The following is a 20,274-nucleotide window of genomic DNA, read 5'->3' as shown; positions in this document are numbered from 1 at the left end:
GATTCTTGAAAGACTTTAACTCATAAAAATATGTATAGATTTGCTGGAATATTTGTTGTGTACTTTGCGATACATATTTTTGATATAATATCTACCAGAACTGTGAAGCTTTGAACTGACAGCTTTTTCAAATCTTAGAGCAAAAGTGAAGCCTTTAAAGACATAATGTTTTTGTGCTTTTGGTTGTGATTAGGGATTCCTGACAGCTAAAGGACAAGACCTTTGTTAAAACAGTCCAGCTGCAGCTTCAAATCAGCCTACAGTGAATGAGAGTGTGTCACTGATTTGTTGTTTTCCATCTTAAGAGTGATGAGGCTCAATAGTGCATCCTAGTATCTAATCACACAGGGGAAACTGCCTAAAATGCTCTCATGACAGCTTAAAATAGGGCAGCTTCTAGGAGTACCACATGAATCACACACCAGTGCCACCCTGTCAGAAGGCTGTCAACAAAAACTTTGTCTGCACATTGAAAAGTTTGCACTTAATCCAGTCCAGGCTTCACTGCAGGCAAGAATTGCACGTAATCCAGTCCAGACTGCACTGCGGGCAGTGGTCCTGTCATTAATATGTAAAATTCTTTACATTTGTGGAACTGATTTATTTAAGTAGTAGCAGTTGTTTCTGTGGCAGTGAATAATGCTATTTGGATAGTACAATGCCAGTGTTATATATATATATACACCTATTGTAGCTACACTTCTGGACTTCTGAGCTCAGAGCCCACTTTGATAGCTTCCTCAAGGGCAACAGTGTTTCCACTACACTACACCAGGGTTGACTACATCAATTTTCATCAGCTACACAGTTTAGATCTAAATCCTAAAAATTGGATGTGTATTTACTTTATGTTACTTCAAGGGCCATGTTCTAATTTCCAGTATGTCAACTGTGTCAGTAAGTCGACTTGAGACTATGTGAATAAGATTTTCCCTCAAGGCCTTAGAGGGACTCTCTCTTATGAAGTCTTGCATTACCTATTCATCTTCCAGAGGGATGAGGCCAAATGTCCACCTCTTCCCAATGCCTGCACATGCACCTCAGACAGCACTGGAATTCCTGGACCGCAGGGACCTGTGGTAAGAGGCCTTGAATAAATTACTCAATATGCCCTGTTGAATGAGACATTTTTACACTGTGAAGGCCAGGTTTTAGCAAGCCCTGTTTTAGCACACCTTATCCAAAACACTTTTCCGTCACTGTCTTCCGTCACTATTGTGGGCTTATGTCATCTGCCAGTTTCTAGTCACCAGATCTAAATCCAATAGAACACTTTTGGGATGTGTTAAAATGGTAGATTCATAGCAAGAAAGTGCTGCAGATCAAAATCAGCAGGAAAAGGTGTCATGTCATGTCACGGGTCAGAACTTCAAATGAATGTTTACAACATCTTGTGGAATCCATGCAATGAAGAATTAAGGCTGTCAAAAGTATGATTGTGCACCCATCCTTACACATACAGTTTAGGGGGTTAACGTCTAGGCAAGTCATGTTGAAGGGTAGAGACACTGCAGAGTGAGTACCAAATTCTGAACTATTTAAAACTGTCCTTTCATTGCATACCATGCCTACCATAAACAACTGAAAAAGTGTTTTTCTTACTGTTTACAAGTCAACAATCACTCAAGTACAGTCACAGGCGGTTCAAGTGTAGTGTATGGACAGATGTTTGTTAGATGCTTGAGTAGATTGCTGGAACTTACTTTCTGATTTGTCCAAACACTTTATGTTTTCAGGGCGCACCTGGTAGCAAGGGACCTCGAGGTGAAAGAGGAGAGCAGGGCTCAGCTGTAAGTACTATGTACCCTTGACTTCTCTTTATGTTCTTTTTTTTAGCCTGACTAGTTAATGACTTCACACACAACTTTACCTCACTGTTTAGAGAGGTGTGGTGATCACCACCAGTGGTAATGTAACATGCTTTTTATTATATTGTGCTAGAATGATTTTCTAATAATGTGGAAGGTAGAGAGTATAATTAAAGATTCCTCTCACATTTCAGCTCAGTTTAGGCTGCGTCTGTCTAGTACACACTCAGGCATTTTTCTTTTTTTGTCATGCAGGCATTTAAAAGCTATTAGTATGGTTTTACATCTTTTCTGTCTTTGTACCCCACAGTGTGATCATTAAATTGCATTACTGATTTCTGTATGGTCTTAATGTATTTTAATGTTCTTTACTCATTGATTTATTGTAAGCTGTTGGTACATGCATCTATGACAAACAAAGGTAATCTAGCCTAATGTAATATAAACGGCTAAAAATGTGTTCTTCTGAAGGGTCCAATTGGACCTCGTGGTGATTTGGGACCACCAGGACCAATGGGTCTACCCGGACCTCAGGGCCCCAGTGGACTCTCTATTCCAGGAGAGGCTGTAAGTCCCCCTCCTCACTCTTTCTTTACTTAATATCTCCTTCCTTATCCGCCGTCTCTGCGCACCGCCAATTCTCAGTAGCCAGTCATAAATCTCTGAGTGCCTCTGTGCACCGAACAGGGATTACTCTGACCATTTATTTTCCCAGGAGTCGTTGTTGCACAGTAATTATGTCAGCAGGTTCAGCATCCTGCATTCTTCCATGTCTGCGGATATTTGCGCTCAATATCAGAGAACTTCTTAAAGCAGCTAATCCTAAACTCAACTGCACACAGCTTCTCTCCCTCTTTTCAGCTGCTTCCGTTCGTTCTTCAGTCCTTTTTTGGTCAAGCAGCATGAAGCAAAGAATTTTCCCAAAACTCCGCTCTCACAAATCCTGCCTGGTAGACTTGATTGAATGGTTTCCAACAGAATGACAGTACACATCCTCACTCGCTCACAATGAAAACTCAACATTAGTTTGTTTTTACCTCAAGCTTTTTTTTTTCCACAGGGCCGTCCAGGACCGAAAGGTGATCCTGGTGATGCTGGACTACCTGGGCAGAAAGTAAGTGCTCTTTTGGCTCAGAAAGATTTTTGCGGCTTGGAAAGAAGAATGAGGGGATCATTCTTATTGTGTAGCCCCATACTACTACTTTGGACTGTCTCCATATGGCAAAGCTCAGATTGTATCTGTGCAGGGGAGACTCGAAGGGAGGCAGTGAAGTGAACAATAGGCTTAGATTTCATCTGAGTTGAAAGGCAGATTAGCTGAACACAATATTAATTGTTTTAATGCGTCTGGCTTTGTGCCTTTCTGCAGTTTTGTTGGGTTGTTTTTATTTAGGACGTGTGGGCCTAGGGAACGCATTAATGACATTGATTGCTGCTTGCCACCATGCAGATAAGTGGATATTTAGTGAGGCTATGTGCCAAATACAAGTAGATAAATGTGTGTAAATTCCACAGTGAATTACAAAGCATGGCACTGTGCCACTGTTTGGTTCTTCACTAGATGAAAAGGTAAATGTCAGCTTATTGCTGCAAAGAAAGAAGAGTTGAAGAGACACTGAGCAGACTGAAATAAAGAAAGAGTGGAACAAAGCATTTCTAACACTCTTAGAAAGATTTTGTTTCATTTGCACAACTGTGTAAATTATGTAGCTGGAGAAGAAACAGATTGAGATACGGGAGTCGGTTTACAATCACAGTCTTAATGACCAGCATTGGGCATTGCATTGCAGGTGAGTGTTCTGGAGCAAATACTATAGCAACATGCATTTAATGACTTGCAGAGTTTGCAGGCCAGGTTTATAAAGGCTAGTAAAATGGATCTGGAATATATTATGCTGCCTGTAAATCTTATGCCAAGGCATCAAAGGCGGGAGGGGATTGATGATGGGAGAGTAAAAAAAATAGGGGTTGGGGGGGGGGGGGGGGGGGGAGCTGCCGAGGTCTTTTAAAAGCAAGAAATTAAGATTTACTGTTTTAAACACGGAAGGAAATTTTGGTGTAACAAACCAGTTTGAGTTACTTGGTCAAAGATCAGTGTGGTAATGCTGTCTGGGGCTAGGAAGGTGCAATGTCTGTCTCTAAGTGTTTATTTCCCTTTCTTTCCCAGGGTCCTCCTGGCCCGGCTGGTGCTCTCGGCCCTATGGGACCTACTGGTGTGAGGGTAAGTCATCTTAGTTGCTAATTGTATGTAGTATGTTACAGTGCATCAGCAGATCAAACTTAAGTAAAGAAATTTGTTAAAGAAATCTGTGTGTGTTTAATGCAGGGACCCCCTGGGAAAGAAGGACCGGCTGGACCCAGAGGACCACAAGGACAAATGGTATGTTCATACATTCAAAATCAGTTTTATTTGCCAAGTTTACAGCATATACAAGGAGTATTGGTGACACCATATAGTAAATAATGTGGTATTTTCATGGTTTGTAAGTTAGTAATGAAAGAGTAGTGCTACAATTTGGTATAATAATTGTAACAAAATAAATAGTAGGGTCTGTAAAAGTAAGATAATGATACAATGAGCTGACATTTAGTAACCTACTTGGTAATGTGCAGGTTATATAGTAAGTATACACTGGTTGTTAATTGCAGGCTCTCACATGCAGGGACGTCACATGTCTTTATGTGACCCAGTGTATTCATGGTACCCAGTGATGTAGAAATATGTATCATCGTTATTTATGACAACAATAACATCATATTGCCCACACTTACAACTTGACTGAACTCATTTGCATTTCCGTAATGTGTACATTTTGGATCATTTATTATTTTGGTGTAACTGGTTTGGTTTAGGGACCCCCTGGACCTCCTGGAATGCAGGGACCTTCAGGACAACCTGGAAAGTCTGGTGATAATGGCATTCCTGTAAGTGTGTGTTGAAAAGAACATCTTTTAAGTTAATAACAAATTAGAGCACTATGTATGTTGACACAGATCCTTACTGAACTGGATATTATGTTTTGCTTGCAAAACATTGCTTAGCACTGTGGCATGCAATGATGAAACCAGTCACATTCCAGCGTAACATTATGCTGTCAGAATTACAACAAAAATCTTTTGGCCTTGTTCACCCCAAAGACAGACAGCAGCCACAGAGTTTTAAACAATAGCTCTTTAAGCCTTAACTGCACTTCATAAGTAAATTGATGATTCCCAATTAAATGAATGGTCTGGTTGGAGGCATAAATATGAGAGACAGTATGCTTAAGGGAAATGTGGTACTATGTATGTAAAATGAAAATGTTTTTAATTTACACAGGGACCCTCTGGGCTGAAGGGAGACAAGGGCGAAAGAGTGAGTGATGACTTTAATATATGCTATAATTTTATTTTAATTGCTTTTGAGGATTTTGAAGAACAGCTAAATTGATTTCTTGTGTTCAGGGTGACCTTGCCTCCCAGGGCATGATGCGTTCCATTGCCAGACAAGTCTGTGAACAGCTAGTCAATAGTAAGCTTTATTTACAATGATGGCTTTTTCCTCACTCTACCACAAAGTCAAACAGATCAACTTTCAACTTTGTGGGTGCAATATTTATAAATTCACAATCACTATCTCAGTCTCTCCATTGTACTGTACCAAATGTTTAAATTTGACTTTTTGTACATTTCTTAGGTCAGATGGGTCGGTTTAGTGACATGCTGAACCAGATCCCCAGCGACATGCGTAGTAACAGTCCCGGACCCTCAGGACCACCAGGGCCACCTGGTCCTCAAGGCTCACGTGGAGAGCCTGGAAGGATAGGCCGAAATGGCTTTCCGGGAAGCCCAGGATTACCTGGCCGACAGGGGGAAAGAGGTGTGTTTTCTTTCCTTTCCATTCTGTATATGTTAGATAGCACCAGTACACCAGTCTATACTATATAGCCTCTTTGCACAAACAAACTTAGAAGTAATCATTGCATGTAAGACTTTGGAATAAAATAAAAGAGGTTATGTGCTTCCATTATGAAGGTTAGGAAATAACAGAACAAAATGTTTAATTGTCCTTTTTTCATATTAGAAATATGTTTAGAAGTATATCTTACTTAGTTGACTACATAAAGTGTTTATTTTGTAATAAAGTGTTTATTTTCCCAATCCCCATCCCGACAAACACAGTATAAGTCTACATAACCCATCAAAAGTACTTGAACTTTGGATTATGTAGATTTATACTGTGTTTGTTGGGGTGGGGATTGGGAAAATGCCCATTGTTTTGGTATTATTATTTTATTATTAGAAAATAATATATTCTCAAGATATAGCTGTTTCAAGTGTGTATAAACATTACAGCCCACAAAGCAGCCAATATGTCAGATATATGTTTTAACATAGAACAACAAATATTAGCACCATAAAGTTGCAATATTTGAATATTTTTTTAAACATATTTTTATTTTCTTATTTGTCACATATATAGACTCTTTGTAAGGCACATACACTTCTCTCATAGTTCATTGGCAGAGGCTTAGCTGTTACAGTGTGTTAACACTAACTCCACTGTGTGGAGGCTGTGATTTACTCAGCCAAACACATGATGAAAATAATTACTTTTATTGTATGGTAAATAAATATTTGTCCTAATGTGATCAAAATGTACACATTGCATGACTAAATATATATTAAGACTGTTTAAGACTGTGTTCTGTGTTTAAGACTGTGTTTAAGACTGTTTAAGACTGTGTTCTGTGTTTTTTGTTACTTGTCATACGTGTTGCTCTCACCAAGACAAATTCCTTGTATGTGTAACATACTTGGTGAAATAAAGAGATTCTGATTCTGATTCTGATATATATATTTGCCAGAGAACCAGATGTTTTACAGAAAACCCCCCAGGGTGACATAAACACTGTACCTGGTTATCATCTGATTTTTTCTGAGTAACCTCAGATTTACAATATGTTCAATTTGCCCTTGTAGTTGGTTGATTGGTTATTTTGGACGAATACATTAACTAAAGGTAAATGCAAAAGTTATTGGTGGATGCAGTTTGAGAGTTTCAAGGAATATCATGCATTGTAGGGTGGCCATTTTGGGAACCACAGCAATATTATTAATACTGTTTGCTTGCTGGAAAGGACAAAGTGGACTGATATAATCATGCAAGGTGAAAAAAATGTCCTTCCCAAACAGAAAAAGCTTGGATGTTGAATGTACATCCACAGTGTATTTTGTGATTTGCTGTAACATTTAGTCAGTAGTGATGATTTTGCTGTGTGTAGCACTCCCCTTGCTGTTTATAGTTGCATTAGCCTATTGTTTACTATTTAGTTTGGTAACTTCCATATGTAGTAATAAGTATCACCCCTTTTACCACTAGCACCATCACAGACAAGGAGTGCTGACATTTTTTCATGGAGTTTATAAAGCTTCTGTCCATGTCTGTAAGATGTAAGGCAATACTTCCCAGTGACTCCATGTTTAATTAGTTTAGATTAGATGTATTGTGATGCACAGCTTACACAGGAATAAAACATATAAATGTAAAATGCTGCTGTTTTTTTATTCCAGTTGAGATGGTGGTAGCATTATGAAAGGGTCCATGCTTTTGCCTGAGACAGCTGAGACTCTGTCAGATGCTCTTTATTGAATCCTTTTCTAGATATCTCACTGCAAGCTTTCCACAGGTTTCTCATTAATGCATCAATGCATTTTAAGCATACACATGTGGTTGGGTTTTTGGGCGTCTTTTGTTGTGTGTTTTTTGAGGTTTATCTTTGTTCTCATGCTGGTAATTGTGTATGCGTACTCAGGCCCAGCTGGAGAGAAGGGTGAGAGAGGAAGTCCTGGGGTTGGAGAGAGAGGACAGAGAGGCATGCCTGGACCACCTGGTATGATTTTTCTTTCTTACACATGTATGCACACACACACTCACACACACATACACTAGACACGTGCCTGATTTGTTCACATAACTTCAAATAGCTGTCAGCATAGTTCTCACAAGACTTTTTTTTTCTTTTTTCCTTTTATAATGTAAACTGACAGAAATTGAAAGCTCTGGGTCACTAGCAGGAGCTTGGTTTTTTTCTGGGTCTTTAAAACCCTGTGGTTCTCGTTGTCTTTTAGCCCAGACAGATTTATTTTACATCCCAAAGGTATGACCCTGAGTACGCTCACAGTTACATAATAGTGACTGAAAAAAATAGCATAACTCTTTTCCCCTTCCAGCTTTAAACCCTTTTCTCTCACTCATTGCGCTTTCGCTGACTTGTTAAGCAGCTCTCAAACCTTGCCAAATCCTTCAGTAGATTAAACAGCTATGTCAGTTGAGATTTCTAAGTTGTGCTTACCTCCATATCTTTTAGGCCCACCAGGTGAGTCTAGAACGGGCCCCACAGGCCCTAGCGGAGCTTCAGGTCCTCGCGGCCCTCCTGGCCGTAACGGTGTCCCAGGCGCCAGGGGCCCACCTGGCCCTCCTGGCTACTGTGACTCCTCTCAGTGCGTAGGTATTCCCTACAATGGACAGGGATACAGAGGTATGTACTCTTTCTCATAGATGCGCTTGTTGCATGACACAAAAAACACTGCTAATAACATTGATGGCACGTATTAGCATAGTGCATGGACAGCTATCTACCTGATAGTTACAGTAGTGGTTGTTTTTTAACATAGCAAACAGGCATCAGGAATACACTGCAAAAAACTGTATTGGCAAGCAAAAGCATCCTAAAAGTAAGCAGTTGTTTTGGTGTTATTGATTATTCAATTGTCTCCCCTGTCTAGTTATTTGCATTTACCACCTACTTGTTAAGATACCCCTAACACGCTATGGTTAGCTTGTCCTTTCTCTGAGGACTCCCAGCCATGGATTAGTGTGACATCACTGGGGATTCAATCTGCAATGTCCTGATGAATGCTCAGATTACATGAAATTAACATGCTACAACTGACAGTATTTACTTTCTCGAAAAACACATAAACACAAAACAACAGCTGTCTTCATTATTTCCCGAATATCTGCTAGTGCAGTAAGATTATTCCAGTTGATAGATTAATTTAATGATTTTAAATATCTTGTTAATCAATAGAGTATTTAATGTCATCATATTTATGTCATCTCATCTCAGGATGAGAAATATTAGCTATATTGACCAAATGTACGATGCTTTTACTTGCCAAATGTTTCTTTTTTGCAGCATACAAAATCTGATGATGTATTTTCCTGATCTAACACCCTCTCTGACCTGTTTCAGGTTCATAAGCATTCTAAAGCGCCTGTGCTGCTTTTCACGCTGAAATCGTGAGAAAGGCCTGATTCTGAGCTTTGTGCTCGTACATGTTGATGAGTTCTGAGGATAACCACCAAGGAAGCAACTAACGAACACTATTGAAAACAATAGAAAAAAGAGAGAAACAAACAAGTGCAACAAAGAAAAACAAAAAACAAATAACGGACTGATACTAACAACAATTCACAGCAATTTAAACCTCCAAAGCAACGGGTGATGGCAGCAAAGTAGTGGCCTGTCTGCATCTTGAAGTCAAATAGCAGACAGGCAGGTGGAGCAGCATGATGCAAAACAACAACAGCCGCAGCAACAACACCACTTACTAACCAAGAGGATTTGTAGCCAAAACGACAGTTATTTAACCTTTAAACTTTACTTTAAAGTTTTTCATCTGTAAATAAACTAATTGTGCCTTGTACATGGACCCAAATCCACTAAAATTAGATTTTAACACCAATAGTGAGCTTGTGCATTGTATTCTGCTGTTTGCTGAATGCCTCTTTGTTTTATACTGTGTGCCTTAATTGTACCCTCAGACTTGCTCAGGGGTGATTTGAAGCATATGCCTTTTTGTATAAGTGACCCTGGAGGTTTGAAAAAAAATCCCTCTGTGTACACACAGATGTATTTTTTGAAATGATCCTATTCTCATTTCTAGCTGAAATTTCATTCTTACAACCAGTTGTAGTTCATCTGTGTTATATGAGGACAACCCCTGTTCAAGCTGGATTAGTTTTACCAGGGGAGGTACTAGAAGTGCTATAAGAAGACCACTGATTTAAATCCGGTATGAATCTGCAGTGTGTGTAGAGTATACAGTCTGACAGTAATAATTATGGAGTGGTTTTAATCCAGTATGAATCTGCAGAGTGTGTAGAGTATACAGTCTGACAGTAATAATTGTAGAGTGGTTTAATCCAGTATGAATCTGCAGTGTGTGTAGAGTATACAGTCTGACAGTAATAATTGTAGAGTGGTTTAATCCAGTATGAATCTGCAGAGTGTGTAGAGTATACAGTCTGACAGTAATAATTATGGAGTGGTTTTAATCCAGTATGAATCTGCAATGTGTGTAGAGTATACAGTCTGACAGTAATAATTGTAGAGTGATTTAATCCAGTATGAATCTGCAGCGTGTGTAGAGTATACAGTCTGACAGTAATAATTATGGAGTGGTTTTAATCCAGTATGAATCTGCAGCGTGTGTAGAGTATACAGTCTGACAGTAATAATTGTAGAGTGATTTAATCCAGTATGAATCTGCAGTGTGAGTAGAGTATACAGTCTGACAGTAATAATTGTAGAGTGGTTTAATCCAGTATGAATCTGCAGCGTGTGTAGAGTATACAGTCTGACAGTAATAATTATGGAGTGGTTTTAATCCAGTATGAATCTGCAGCGTGTGTAGAGTATACAGTCTGACAGTAATAATTGTAGAGTGATTTAATCCAGTATGAATCTGCAGCGTGTGTAGAGTATACAGTCTGACAGTAATAATTATGGAGTGGTTTTAATCCAGTATGAATCTGCAGTGTGTGTAGAGTATACAGTCTGACAGTAATAATTGTAGAGTGGTTTTAATCCAGTATGAATCTGCAGTGTGTGTAGAGTATACAGTCTGACAGTAATAATTATGGAGTGGTTTAATCCAGTATGAATCTGCAGAGTGTGTAGAGTATACAGTCTGACAGTAATAATTGTAGAGTGGTTTAATCCAGTATGAATCTGCAGTGTGTGTAGAGTATACAGTCTGACAGTAATAATTGTAGAGTGGTTTAATCCAGTATGAATCTGCAGAGTGTGTAGAGTATACAGTCTGACAGTAATAATTGTAGAGTGGATTTAATCCGGTATGAATCTGCAGTGTGTGTAGAGTATACAGTCTGACAGTAAAAATAGTAGAGTGATTTAATCCAGTATGAATCTGCAGTATGTGTAGAGTATACAGTCTGACAGTAATAATTGTAGAGTGGTTTAATCCAGTATGAATCTGCAGCGTGTGTAGAGTATACAGTCTGACAGTAATAATTGTAGAGTGGTTTAATCCAGTATGAATCTGCAGTGTGTGTAGAGTATACAATCTGACTAATAATTGTAGAGTGGTTTTAATCCAGTATGAATCTGCGGTGTGGATTGTTGTTACAGTTTGACAGTAATAACTGGAATGAGTGGTCTTAAAGAGGTTCTCAAAACTTGCTAATATACACTGCTGTGTGGCACATTAGCATTACTGTGGCATGAAGTTCTGGGCTAAGATCTTACATTACACATCTTCCTCTGGGAAAACTAATCCAGCTACTACAGTTTTACTTTTTTATATATAATTTCAGTTGAATTGCATTGACCAGTTTCTCAGTGTAGTGTTAAATCAGAGATGAGGGGAAAAAAGAAAAGAACATGCTGAGCTGTTAACTTCTCCTCTCTACCAGTCTCTTCTAACTCACAAACATCTTTTCCTCCCCACATGTCTCTGCTGTGGTTTTAGTGTAGTGGTTGTGGCATTACAGCACTGACAGACGTAACACAATGCTCGTTTTGCTCTTTTTGATTTGTTGACTTTGAGTGTAATGTTACTCCTATGCTCAACTGGCCACAACCATATTTCCAAGCAGAGCCGTTTCCACGTGAGCCCCAACTGCATGTAGTCCCAATACCTGAGGAAGACTATGAGCTTTCACCCAACGAACGCCGCAAGAGATCGCTATCCAGAAGACAGTCGAAATGGATAAAATCCTAATCAACAAATCAAATTATTTGCATAAATGTAAAGTTGCTTTCACAAATGGCACTATGAAGATCTATGAACACTTGATATGCCGGAAGTACACTTTTATCATTTCTGTTTCTATTTTTTTTTTTTGTTTAGTTTTTTTATTTTAAACACCATAGTGTGTGTGTGGATTTAGCAGGGTAGATTGCGAGTGACAAAATCCAGAGTTTTGGCCAACTTGCTCTTTATCTACTCCCCTTGTGTGCTTGTAAAATATCCGCTTCATTAAATACTTACCACATTAGAGTTATTAATGTGTCACTTATGCTAAATCCCAGCAGTGTTGCTGGTAGTTACACGCTTGCCACAGGAAGGCCTTCACACTCACCCATGCTTTACAAATTTACATTCACCCACGCTTTATTCATCATGGATCATGCCGAATCATGGTGTCTTATACACATCCTCATATACATCAGTCATTCATTTAATGAGCTTTCATCTCCTGAGAAATGTTCGTTTTTGTCATCATCTGCAGTATGGTAACACATGGCCTCCATTACTTTATCTTAAACCAAACATTTATCAGTTTCCTAGTATCAACTCACAGCTGATTTTACCAAGTGGAATTGCATGTCTGTGGTGTATATTTAGTACGTTTGTCTGTTTTCAGTTTTTTTTTTCTTTTAAAATCAGAATATAGTTGTTGTCGTTGTTGTTTTATCAGTATCAATCGCAGTTGGCATTTGTGTGCAAGACTATGGATATAGTATTGCTGCTTCATGTTTTTAACTGCAAATTGTGAATTCCACAGCCTTATTTTCTTATTTATTTCTGAAACAGAGGAGGCATTTTTCAATAAAACTACTGAAAATATAAATTGGTGTCAGTTTCGTTTTTAATGAAAATTTACATTAGAAAGTGTCACTGATGTTCAAGTACTAATAAAGTTTGCCCATGGAGACTCTTCAGCCTGCTTGCTATACATACATGAGTGAGCTAGATAATCAGAAGTAGTGTACTTTTAGCTTTTAGATGGACATTAAAACTAAGATGACCATGTATTCTTACAGAAGCCACTGAAGTTCATAAATAAGGTGGTAAATATTGCTCTATATTATTTAATATCATGTTGTAGCTCATTTAGATAACCGATAACAGCAATAACTTCAGTTTAAAATCTCTTTACAGACAAATTCTAGTAAAACTGAGTTGCTCCTTTTTTATTTGGCTGATATTGAACATAAAGACATTCCATTCATGTTCATAGTATCTAATGAAAATGGTCACTTTCTGTATTTCAGTATACATTTATCTGAAAATGTGATTTTCATTTCAGTCCTTAAACTACACAATATGGACAAAAGTATTTGGACATCTACACATTCCTTGTTAATTCTTAAATCAAACGTATTATCCTGCTTTTGCTGGATTAATGTTCTTTTGTCCAGGAAAGGCTCTCTACTAGATTTTGGAGTATTACTATAAGGGTTTGATTGCTTTCTGCCACAAGAGTGTAAGCGAGGACAGGATGTTGGATGATCACCACCCCGACTCCCAATCGAATCCCAAAAGTGTTACAAACATCTCATGTCTTATAAATACCATCTCAACCTTGTTATCATGTTCATGACAAGTCTTTACAGCCCTCTGCTACCCCATCTCCTCACATTTCAATTCTGTCATCTCTCATTCCTGCCTCCACAGAGAGGGGAACTGGCTTACTACCACAAGCAGAAGCCACCTGAACTCCAGCCCAATAGATTTTTACCCCTCTCAGCAGGCTCTTTTTCTGAATGCCTTAGGAATCTCTCTGTGTTCTAGGCATGGCACACTCCCATAACACTGTGGTGAAGACCAGACTTCGGCTATGTTCCTTTGGATTTCTTCAGACTGCAGGCAAATCAGATTTATTTCTCAAACCAAATGATCAGATTGGATTTGTGCCATACCATCAAAAATGAAAACCTGATTGGGTTGCTGTGGTAACTCTGTAGGTGCAAATAAGCTGCTTTTCTATGCTGCTTTCCTAAGCAGGTGAGATGGAGGTCACACTGGATTTGCTGTGGTCATTGTTGGTCATTGTGTTGCAAATAACGCAAAAGAAACTTTGAAATCCGGTGCTGAGACGCTTCTGAACAAACCTCTTTTCAAAGCCCTTTGTAATTGCATTTCAAACGACTTCCAAATGTGGTTTGCATATATATATATATATATATATATATATATATATATATATATATATATATATATATATATATATATTTGATGTGGTTTTTGGCTGTCCAGATTATTAAACATTAGTCTGGATGGAGTTTAGATATGCCAAAAATCAGATTTGGGGTGGCAGTCTGAACATATCCTTCGATAGTGAAAACTCAAGTTACTGTTCTTGAAACATGCAAGGGCCTGCTACACTAACACCTGATTGCCATCCTCTTGAAACACCTGTCTTCAATTTTACATCCGTTTTACTACAACTATATTTAATGATGGATCATTTTCTCAAAAATGCATGTAAAATTCATGTTCCCTCTGTTACTCTCCAAAGTTTTAATCCTTCACCGAAAATCACCCCAGGGGCACTGCAGATAACACAAGGACCCCAGGGTGACATCTAAGGACCTACAGGCCTGTTTAGCGAAAAAAAAAAAAAACACTGCTTATTTGAAGTTTGATCAAGACTATATGGATAAGCCAGGAGGAAATTGTCTATGGACGGATGAATCCAAAAAAGAACATTTTGATTTGAATGAAAAATATTGTTTGGTAAAATCCAAAAGCTGCAAACATAAGTATATAACACAGTTCTAAACATAACTGTGAAACATGGGAGTGGCAATATCATGGCTTGAGTGCAGGGCAGCTTGCCATTGTTAGTGGACCTATGAACTGTGGATTGTCGTTCCTGTTCCTATAAGCTAAGGTCCACATACTTTTTCTGAGACATTTAGCATTGGGTAAATTTCCTCAATAAATAAAAAAGGAGAAGATGGAGTGATGATTATGGTGAAATTAAAAAAAAGTATTGGGACACCTGATTTATTGTTTTTTTCTGAAATAAAGGTAAAAGGTATAAAGGTATTAGAAAAAAGTTTCTCCTGCTTTTGTTGGAGTTACTGTCTCAGGGAAAGCTTTCTACTAGATTGTAGAGCATTGCTGTGAAGAGTGACAAGAGTGTTGGTAGGTCAGGATGTTAGATGATCAACTCCCGACCTCATCCCAAAAGTATTGAATGGCCCATCATCATTCCAGAGAACACAGTCTCACTGCTCCACAGCTCAATGCTAGGGGGCTTTATACTCCTCTAGCCCATACCTGGTATTAGACATGGTGCTAATAGGTTCATGTTGATCTGCTCCAGAGAGTCCTATTCTATTGTCAGTACTTCTCTACAGGGGCTAGACAAGCTGTGTGTGTGTGTGTGTGCATCTGCACATCTGTGTCAGCAATGGGTGCAATTTAGACTGAATGCAGTCATTAGAAGGGGTGTCCACAAACATCTGGACATAGTGTACCTTCAAGCAACACTGTATATTAGCATGGCTTAGATTTAGTTCAAACGCATGAATCTCTCTGTAGGATACCGGCACATTCTTGGGGCGTTGCTCTCCGTGATTTAGGGAGGCTCATCGTGCGCACAAGTTCTGTTACGTTTCAGTACTGTGGGCTTTAGTAGGAGGGGTTGGGTGGGGAGTGACGGACAGACAACACTAAGCTTAAGAGTTATCAAAAGTGAGCCTTTGAAGTTGTCCTGTAATCCAGACGTGCCTTGTGGAGGAATGCAAAGTGAGACATGATCTTTGGTGGAGAAAATCCAAAACATCCTTGGGGAACGTCCACAGAAGGTCAATCCCTTTAAGCGAAGCTTCGCCCTAAATTCAAGTTTCTGCTGCTTTGTCAAATTTTCTAATGCTAAAGTTTGCTTCCTTAGTTTTGCACTTGGGTTTCAAAGCTAATGTCACTAATGAGATTTAGCATGGTGCTTACGACATGTCTAAAGTTTCAAACACATGCTTTGGCATCACCTTTTACAGTAATTTCAGTAGACTTTCTCATGTAATGTCAGTAAGTGTCATGTTTCAGTCATTGAGTTCAAATGTAAGGTCATTTTGAGTCAAGACTGTTCTGCAGTCAACTCGGATTTTTTACTTTCTTTAGTGGGTGAAGATGTGGGAGTATATTGTCTGTTGTGTTGGTCTTCTAAAGTATCTAACCTTTACAGTATATCCATGTGTTGTTTTGGATTAGCCATGCTAATAGCAGACTCCCAAGCTGGGCAGCTTGAAATAGCTTATTCTGGTCTCTTTAAGCCTGTAAAATGTCCTACAGTCCACTTTCTGCTTTACTTTGGGGTATCAGACATAACGTTTTCCTAACATGGTCTGATTACACTGCCTCCTACACACTTCCTTTAGTGGTTGGGATTTTCTTCTTTTTGCATTTCCCAACAGAGTCCCACAAACTCTCAATGGGGTTTAAATTTGGTGATTGTGTAGCCAAGACATCACATGAACCTCTTCACTTCTCAGCTCACTTCACCATCATTTGGTTGGTGTATGGAGTCGTTGTTTGTGGTTCTTCACCAAAAAAAAAACCCACGAAAGATTGTTGAAACGCATCCAACACAGCTGATCAGCATCAGTCTATAACATGAACGTCTGAGCATCAGTGTTGTTATGAGATGAGAAGTTGAATTATAGTTCTTTGGAGTTTAAAGTGATAAAGCTGAAAAAGCACTGACCCTTTGGAAGGTTTGCAGCTGGGTTAGAGAAGTCCTGCTACGGGTTTGGAGCTCTGTGAGATGAACCCACAACAAGAAAAACATCAAAAATATATATCTATAAAACACCTGTAAGCACACAGCTGAACAATATCTACACATAATGCAACTCCTCACAAGTATATACCTTACTGGAGCAGACCAAGCGTGATGCAGTCTCATATGTCTGAGAGTCAGAGTGTCTTCTGAAGTCAAGAGTATTCCTAGTGGTTTTGTCAGCCTCTACTCTTCTCGGAAAGTTTAGTTCTAGATGCTGGAACATTGCCGTGAGGATTTGGTAACATTCAGCCACACTTGAGCGTTTCTGAGATCTGATAATGCATGATTAGTTCTGGTGTTATTGCTCATCCTAAAAGCTAGATAGAGCTTTCACCCCAGTGAAGTTCCATTGCTCCACAGCCCAATGCTTAGGGGCTTTATACCCCTCTAGCTGATGCTTGGCATGTTAACCATAGGCTTCTGAGTGCCCCGCTCTATTTGGTCAGTGCTTTTTGATGGAGATTAGTCATGCTGGAGCTGGAGCAAGAAAATGGATCCACTAATTAGAAGGGCTGTCTGTCTTTAAGACATATAGGGCCAGTTTCCCAGACAGAGATTGAGTCTAGTCAAGGACTACATTTTGCTTCCAGCTGTCCACCGGACACCACTTCTAATGAATGCATTGAGCTACTTTTAAATTACCCATTACTGACACCCCTGAGCAAATGCACATGCACACAGCTTGTCTAGTCAATGTACAGAATCTGCTCTCTGGAGCAGATAATCATGAACCTATAGGGGTATAAAGTTCCCCAGCATTTAGTTGTGGATTAGTGGAACTGTGGTCTCTGGAATGATGGAAAGTGCTCTATCCAATACTTTTGGGATGAGCTGGGGAGTTTGGGATGAGCTGGGGAGTTGGGGATGAGGTGGGGTGGTGATCATCCTACATAGTCTGTAGAAAAGTTACTGATACCTTCTGTTCAGATAATATAATCTGTGTCTTAATGATTTTGGTATATTAAGCATTTACTCTCAGCTTTATGATTTTCTTTGCTTGAAGTGAAGAGCTTTTGGCCCAAATTATGGTTTTCTAAACTATTCTTAAAAGCAGCTTACAGTTTATTCAGTCCAAATTTAGTTTCAACTGAACGCTTTGAGGCTGATAATAAAAGAAGTGACAGGCAAACCTTTGACAGGCCATGTGTATTCATACAGTGGGTGATCAGCCTGTTCAAATCCTGCAGTTAGACTGTGCATGCGGCTGAGGCAGTCCATCAGACAAACCAGTCACATGAGGAAAGTTTCAGCACATGTGCACCACTGCTTCTAATACCAAGTACAATATATATTTCCCCTCTTCTTTCTGGGCCCTTAGCAGAACTATAAACTCATGGCACGTCCCCTGCCAAGTGTTACCTCATGGAAAGAATAGAGGAGGCAGTGAGAGCCTGGCTGTGACTGCTGTTTGCACAATAGGAGGTGCTCCTCAAGGAGCCACTCCGTTTCCTCCTCACAGTGCTAATCTCTGGGTGCTGGGCAACAGCCACAAGGCTCCTCCTGCTGACCGTACTAGTGGCCAGTTCTGTTACAAACAATCAGATTTTTCAAAAACAGATTTGCATTGTGTCCAGCATTTTGTGCCCAGACTGAGGTTCACATTCCTTCAACTGAGGGGATTCTGAAACTCAGTTCAATGCCGTGAAGAGTAGGAACAGGAGTTCTATGACCGCTTTTTAAGCAAATGTCATTCAAAAATTACCCCTGCATTTATTTAATGTCCAATCAAAACAGACGGTTTCTGCATTTTTCAGCACAAGGGGAAAAAAGCAGAAGATACATATTTAACAGTGAACTCCATAGAAGCTTCAGTCTTTACATTCATTACAGTTGTCTTTCTTTTTTCTTTGTCTATTATTCCACTCTCTGTCCACTTTATGAGCACCACTTACCAAATAGGTCACTAAACCAGGGTACAATTACAGACCAACAAGTTCTCTAAAGTGCACCCCAAGAAAGTTTGGATTTAGATGAAGGGGGAGGTTACATTCAGTGTGGGTTTAGGTTGAGGTTAGAATTAGATTTAGTTGTAGTAAGTTAAGTTTAGGTTTAGGTGTAGGTTATGTTAAGTTTAGGTTTAAGTTGAGTTGTAGGTCATGGTAAGGTTAGGTTAGGTTAAGGTTAGAATAATGTTTAGGTGCAGTAGGTTAAGTTTAGGTTTAGGTTTAGATTAGAATTAGGTTAAGGTGTAGATTATGTTAAGTTTAGGTTAGGTTAGGGTTAGAATTAGGTTTAGGTGTAGTAGGTTAAGTTTTGGTTGAGGTGTAGGTTATGTAAAGTTTAGGTTAGGTAAGGTTAGAATTAGATTTAGGTTGTGTTAAGTTTAGGTGTATGTCAGGGCATAGTTTAAGTTAAGTTAAGTTAAGTTAAGAATAATGTTTAGGTGCAGTAGGTAAAGTTTAGGTTAGGTTAAGGTTAGAATTAGGTTTAGGTGTAGGTTAAGTTAAGTTTAGGTAAGGTTAAGGTTAGAATTAGGTTTAGGTGTAGTAGGTTAAGTTTTGGTTAAGTTGAGGTGTAGGTTAAGTTAAGGTTAGGTTTGGTTAGGGTTAGAATTAGGTTAAGGTGTAGGTTATGTTAAGTTTAGATTAGGTTAATGTGTAGGTTATGGAAAGGTTAGGTTAAGTAAGGTTAGAATTAGATTTAGGTTGTGTTAAGTTTAAGTGTATGTTAGGGCATAGTTTAAGTTAAGTTAAGTTTAGGTTAGGTGAAGGTTAGAATTAGGTTTATGTGTAGTAGGTTAAGTTTTGGTTAGGTTGAGGTGTAGATTAAGTTAAGTTTAGATTAGGTTAAGGTGTACGTTATGTAAAGTTTAGGCTAGGTAAGGTTAGAATTAGGTTTAGGTGTAGTAGGTTAGGTTATGTTAAGTTTAGGTGTAGGTTAGGGTATAGTTTAGGTTAAGTTAAAATTAGGTTAGGTTAAAATTAGGTTCAGGTAATAAATGTCACTGGTTGGTTTGTATCATTCTCTGTTCAAATTGTTTGATTTTTGCGTGTTTGGGTTGCGTCAGTAAATCGTGCATATGCACAAGAGTCCATCTGTCTTTAGTACACATTGTATGAATCCTGAAATGGTCTTTTAGTTCCATATGCCCAGCCTCCCTCTACCTAATTCATCACTGATCAGTTCTGACCACACCAGTGTTGTCCAGATGTGATCCACTCTCAGAACAGCAGTGACAATAACATGACAGCGTTCATGGAAGTGTATGTGGTGTTTGTATGAGTGTATCAAGCATAGTGGTGTGGCTGGGTTTTTACACACAGCAGTGTCACTGGTTCAGAGTGGATCCACCTCTCACAAATATCCATCCAAATTCACAGCTGGGCCACAGTCCTTCAGCAAAAAGGGAGGGGTTTACAATAAAATGGCCAGAGAGTGTGTAAAATGCTTGCTCAGAACATGTGTGCCTCCTGTGGCCATAACCAGCACTTTTCTTTTCCAAATCACTAAATAATGATACCTAGTTCTCCTAAACAAATGACAGCACTGCAGCGCACAAAGTGGAATCGTCATTAATGACTATAAACAATTTATTTGAGATAATTTTTCTCATACACAGACCTTGCATACATGCCTGCTGTTTGGGTTTAGAGCTTAACTGCTTGCTTCTTTGCTTTTTTGCCACTTTTTACAACGTGGATTCCTTTTCTTCACTGCCAC

At 39.0% G+C, this 20,274-nt stretch overlaps 1 protein-coding gene across 8 annotated transcripts in view; it reads left to right on the top strand.

The window, feature by feature from the left end:
• Positions 1-12,672, top strand: part of col12a1b (collagen, type XII, alpha 1b) — an 83,229-nt gene extending 70,557 nt beyond the window's left edge. For 7 of the 8 annotated variants that reach the window (XM_072686989.1, XM_072686998.1, XM_072686982.1 and 4 more), the window contains 13 exons: positions 993-1,079; positions 1,737-1,790; positions 2,280-2,375; positions 2,869-2,922; positions 3,976-4,029; positions 4,135-4,188; positions 4,662-4,733; positions 5,128-5,163; positions 5,253-5,319; positions 5,485-5,667; positions 7,604-7,681; positions 8,159-8,329; positions 11,695-12,672. In XM_072686989.1, coding sequence (XP_072543090.1) covers positions 993-1,079; positions 1,737-1,790; positions 2,280-2,375; positions 2,869-2,922; positions 3,976-4,029; positions 4,135-4,188; positions 4,662-4,733; positions 5,128-5,163; positions 5,253-5,319; positions 5,485-5,667; positions 7,604-7,681; positions 8,159-8,329; positions 11,695-11,819 — 1,131 coding nt within the window. In that variant the 3' untranslated portion in view covers positions 11,820-12,672. Of the gene's footprint in view, positions 1-992; positions 1,080-1,736; positions 1,791-2,279; positions 2,376-2,868; positions 2,923-3,975; positions 4,030-4,134; positions 4,189-4,661; positions 4,734-5,127; positions 5,164-5,252; positions 5,320-5,484; positions 5,668-7,603; positions 7,682-8,158; positions 8,330-9,046; positions 11,665-11,694 lie in introns of those variants that run through there. The other variant, XM_072686963.1, reaches the window with a different exon arrangement.
• Positions 12,673-20,274: the final 7,602 nt, after the last annotated feature.

Source organism: Salminus brasiliensis, chromosome 1 (genome assembly GCF_030463535.1).
Source record: "Salminus brasiliensis chromosome 1, fSalBra1.hap2, whole genome shotgun sequence".
In the NCBI taxonomy this organism is placed as follows: Eukaryota; Metazoa; Chordata; class Actinopteri; order Characiformes; family Bryconidae; genus Salminus; species Salminus brasiliensis.
This window is presented reverse-complemented; position numbering and strand designations above follow the sequence as displayed.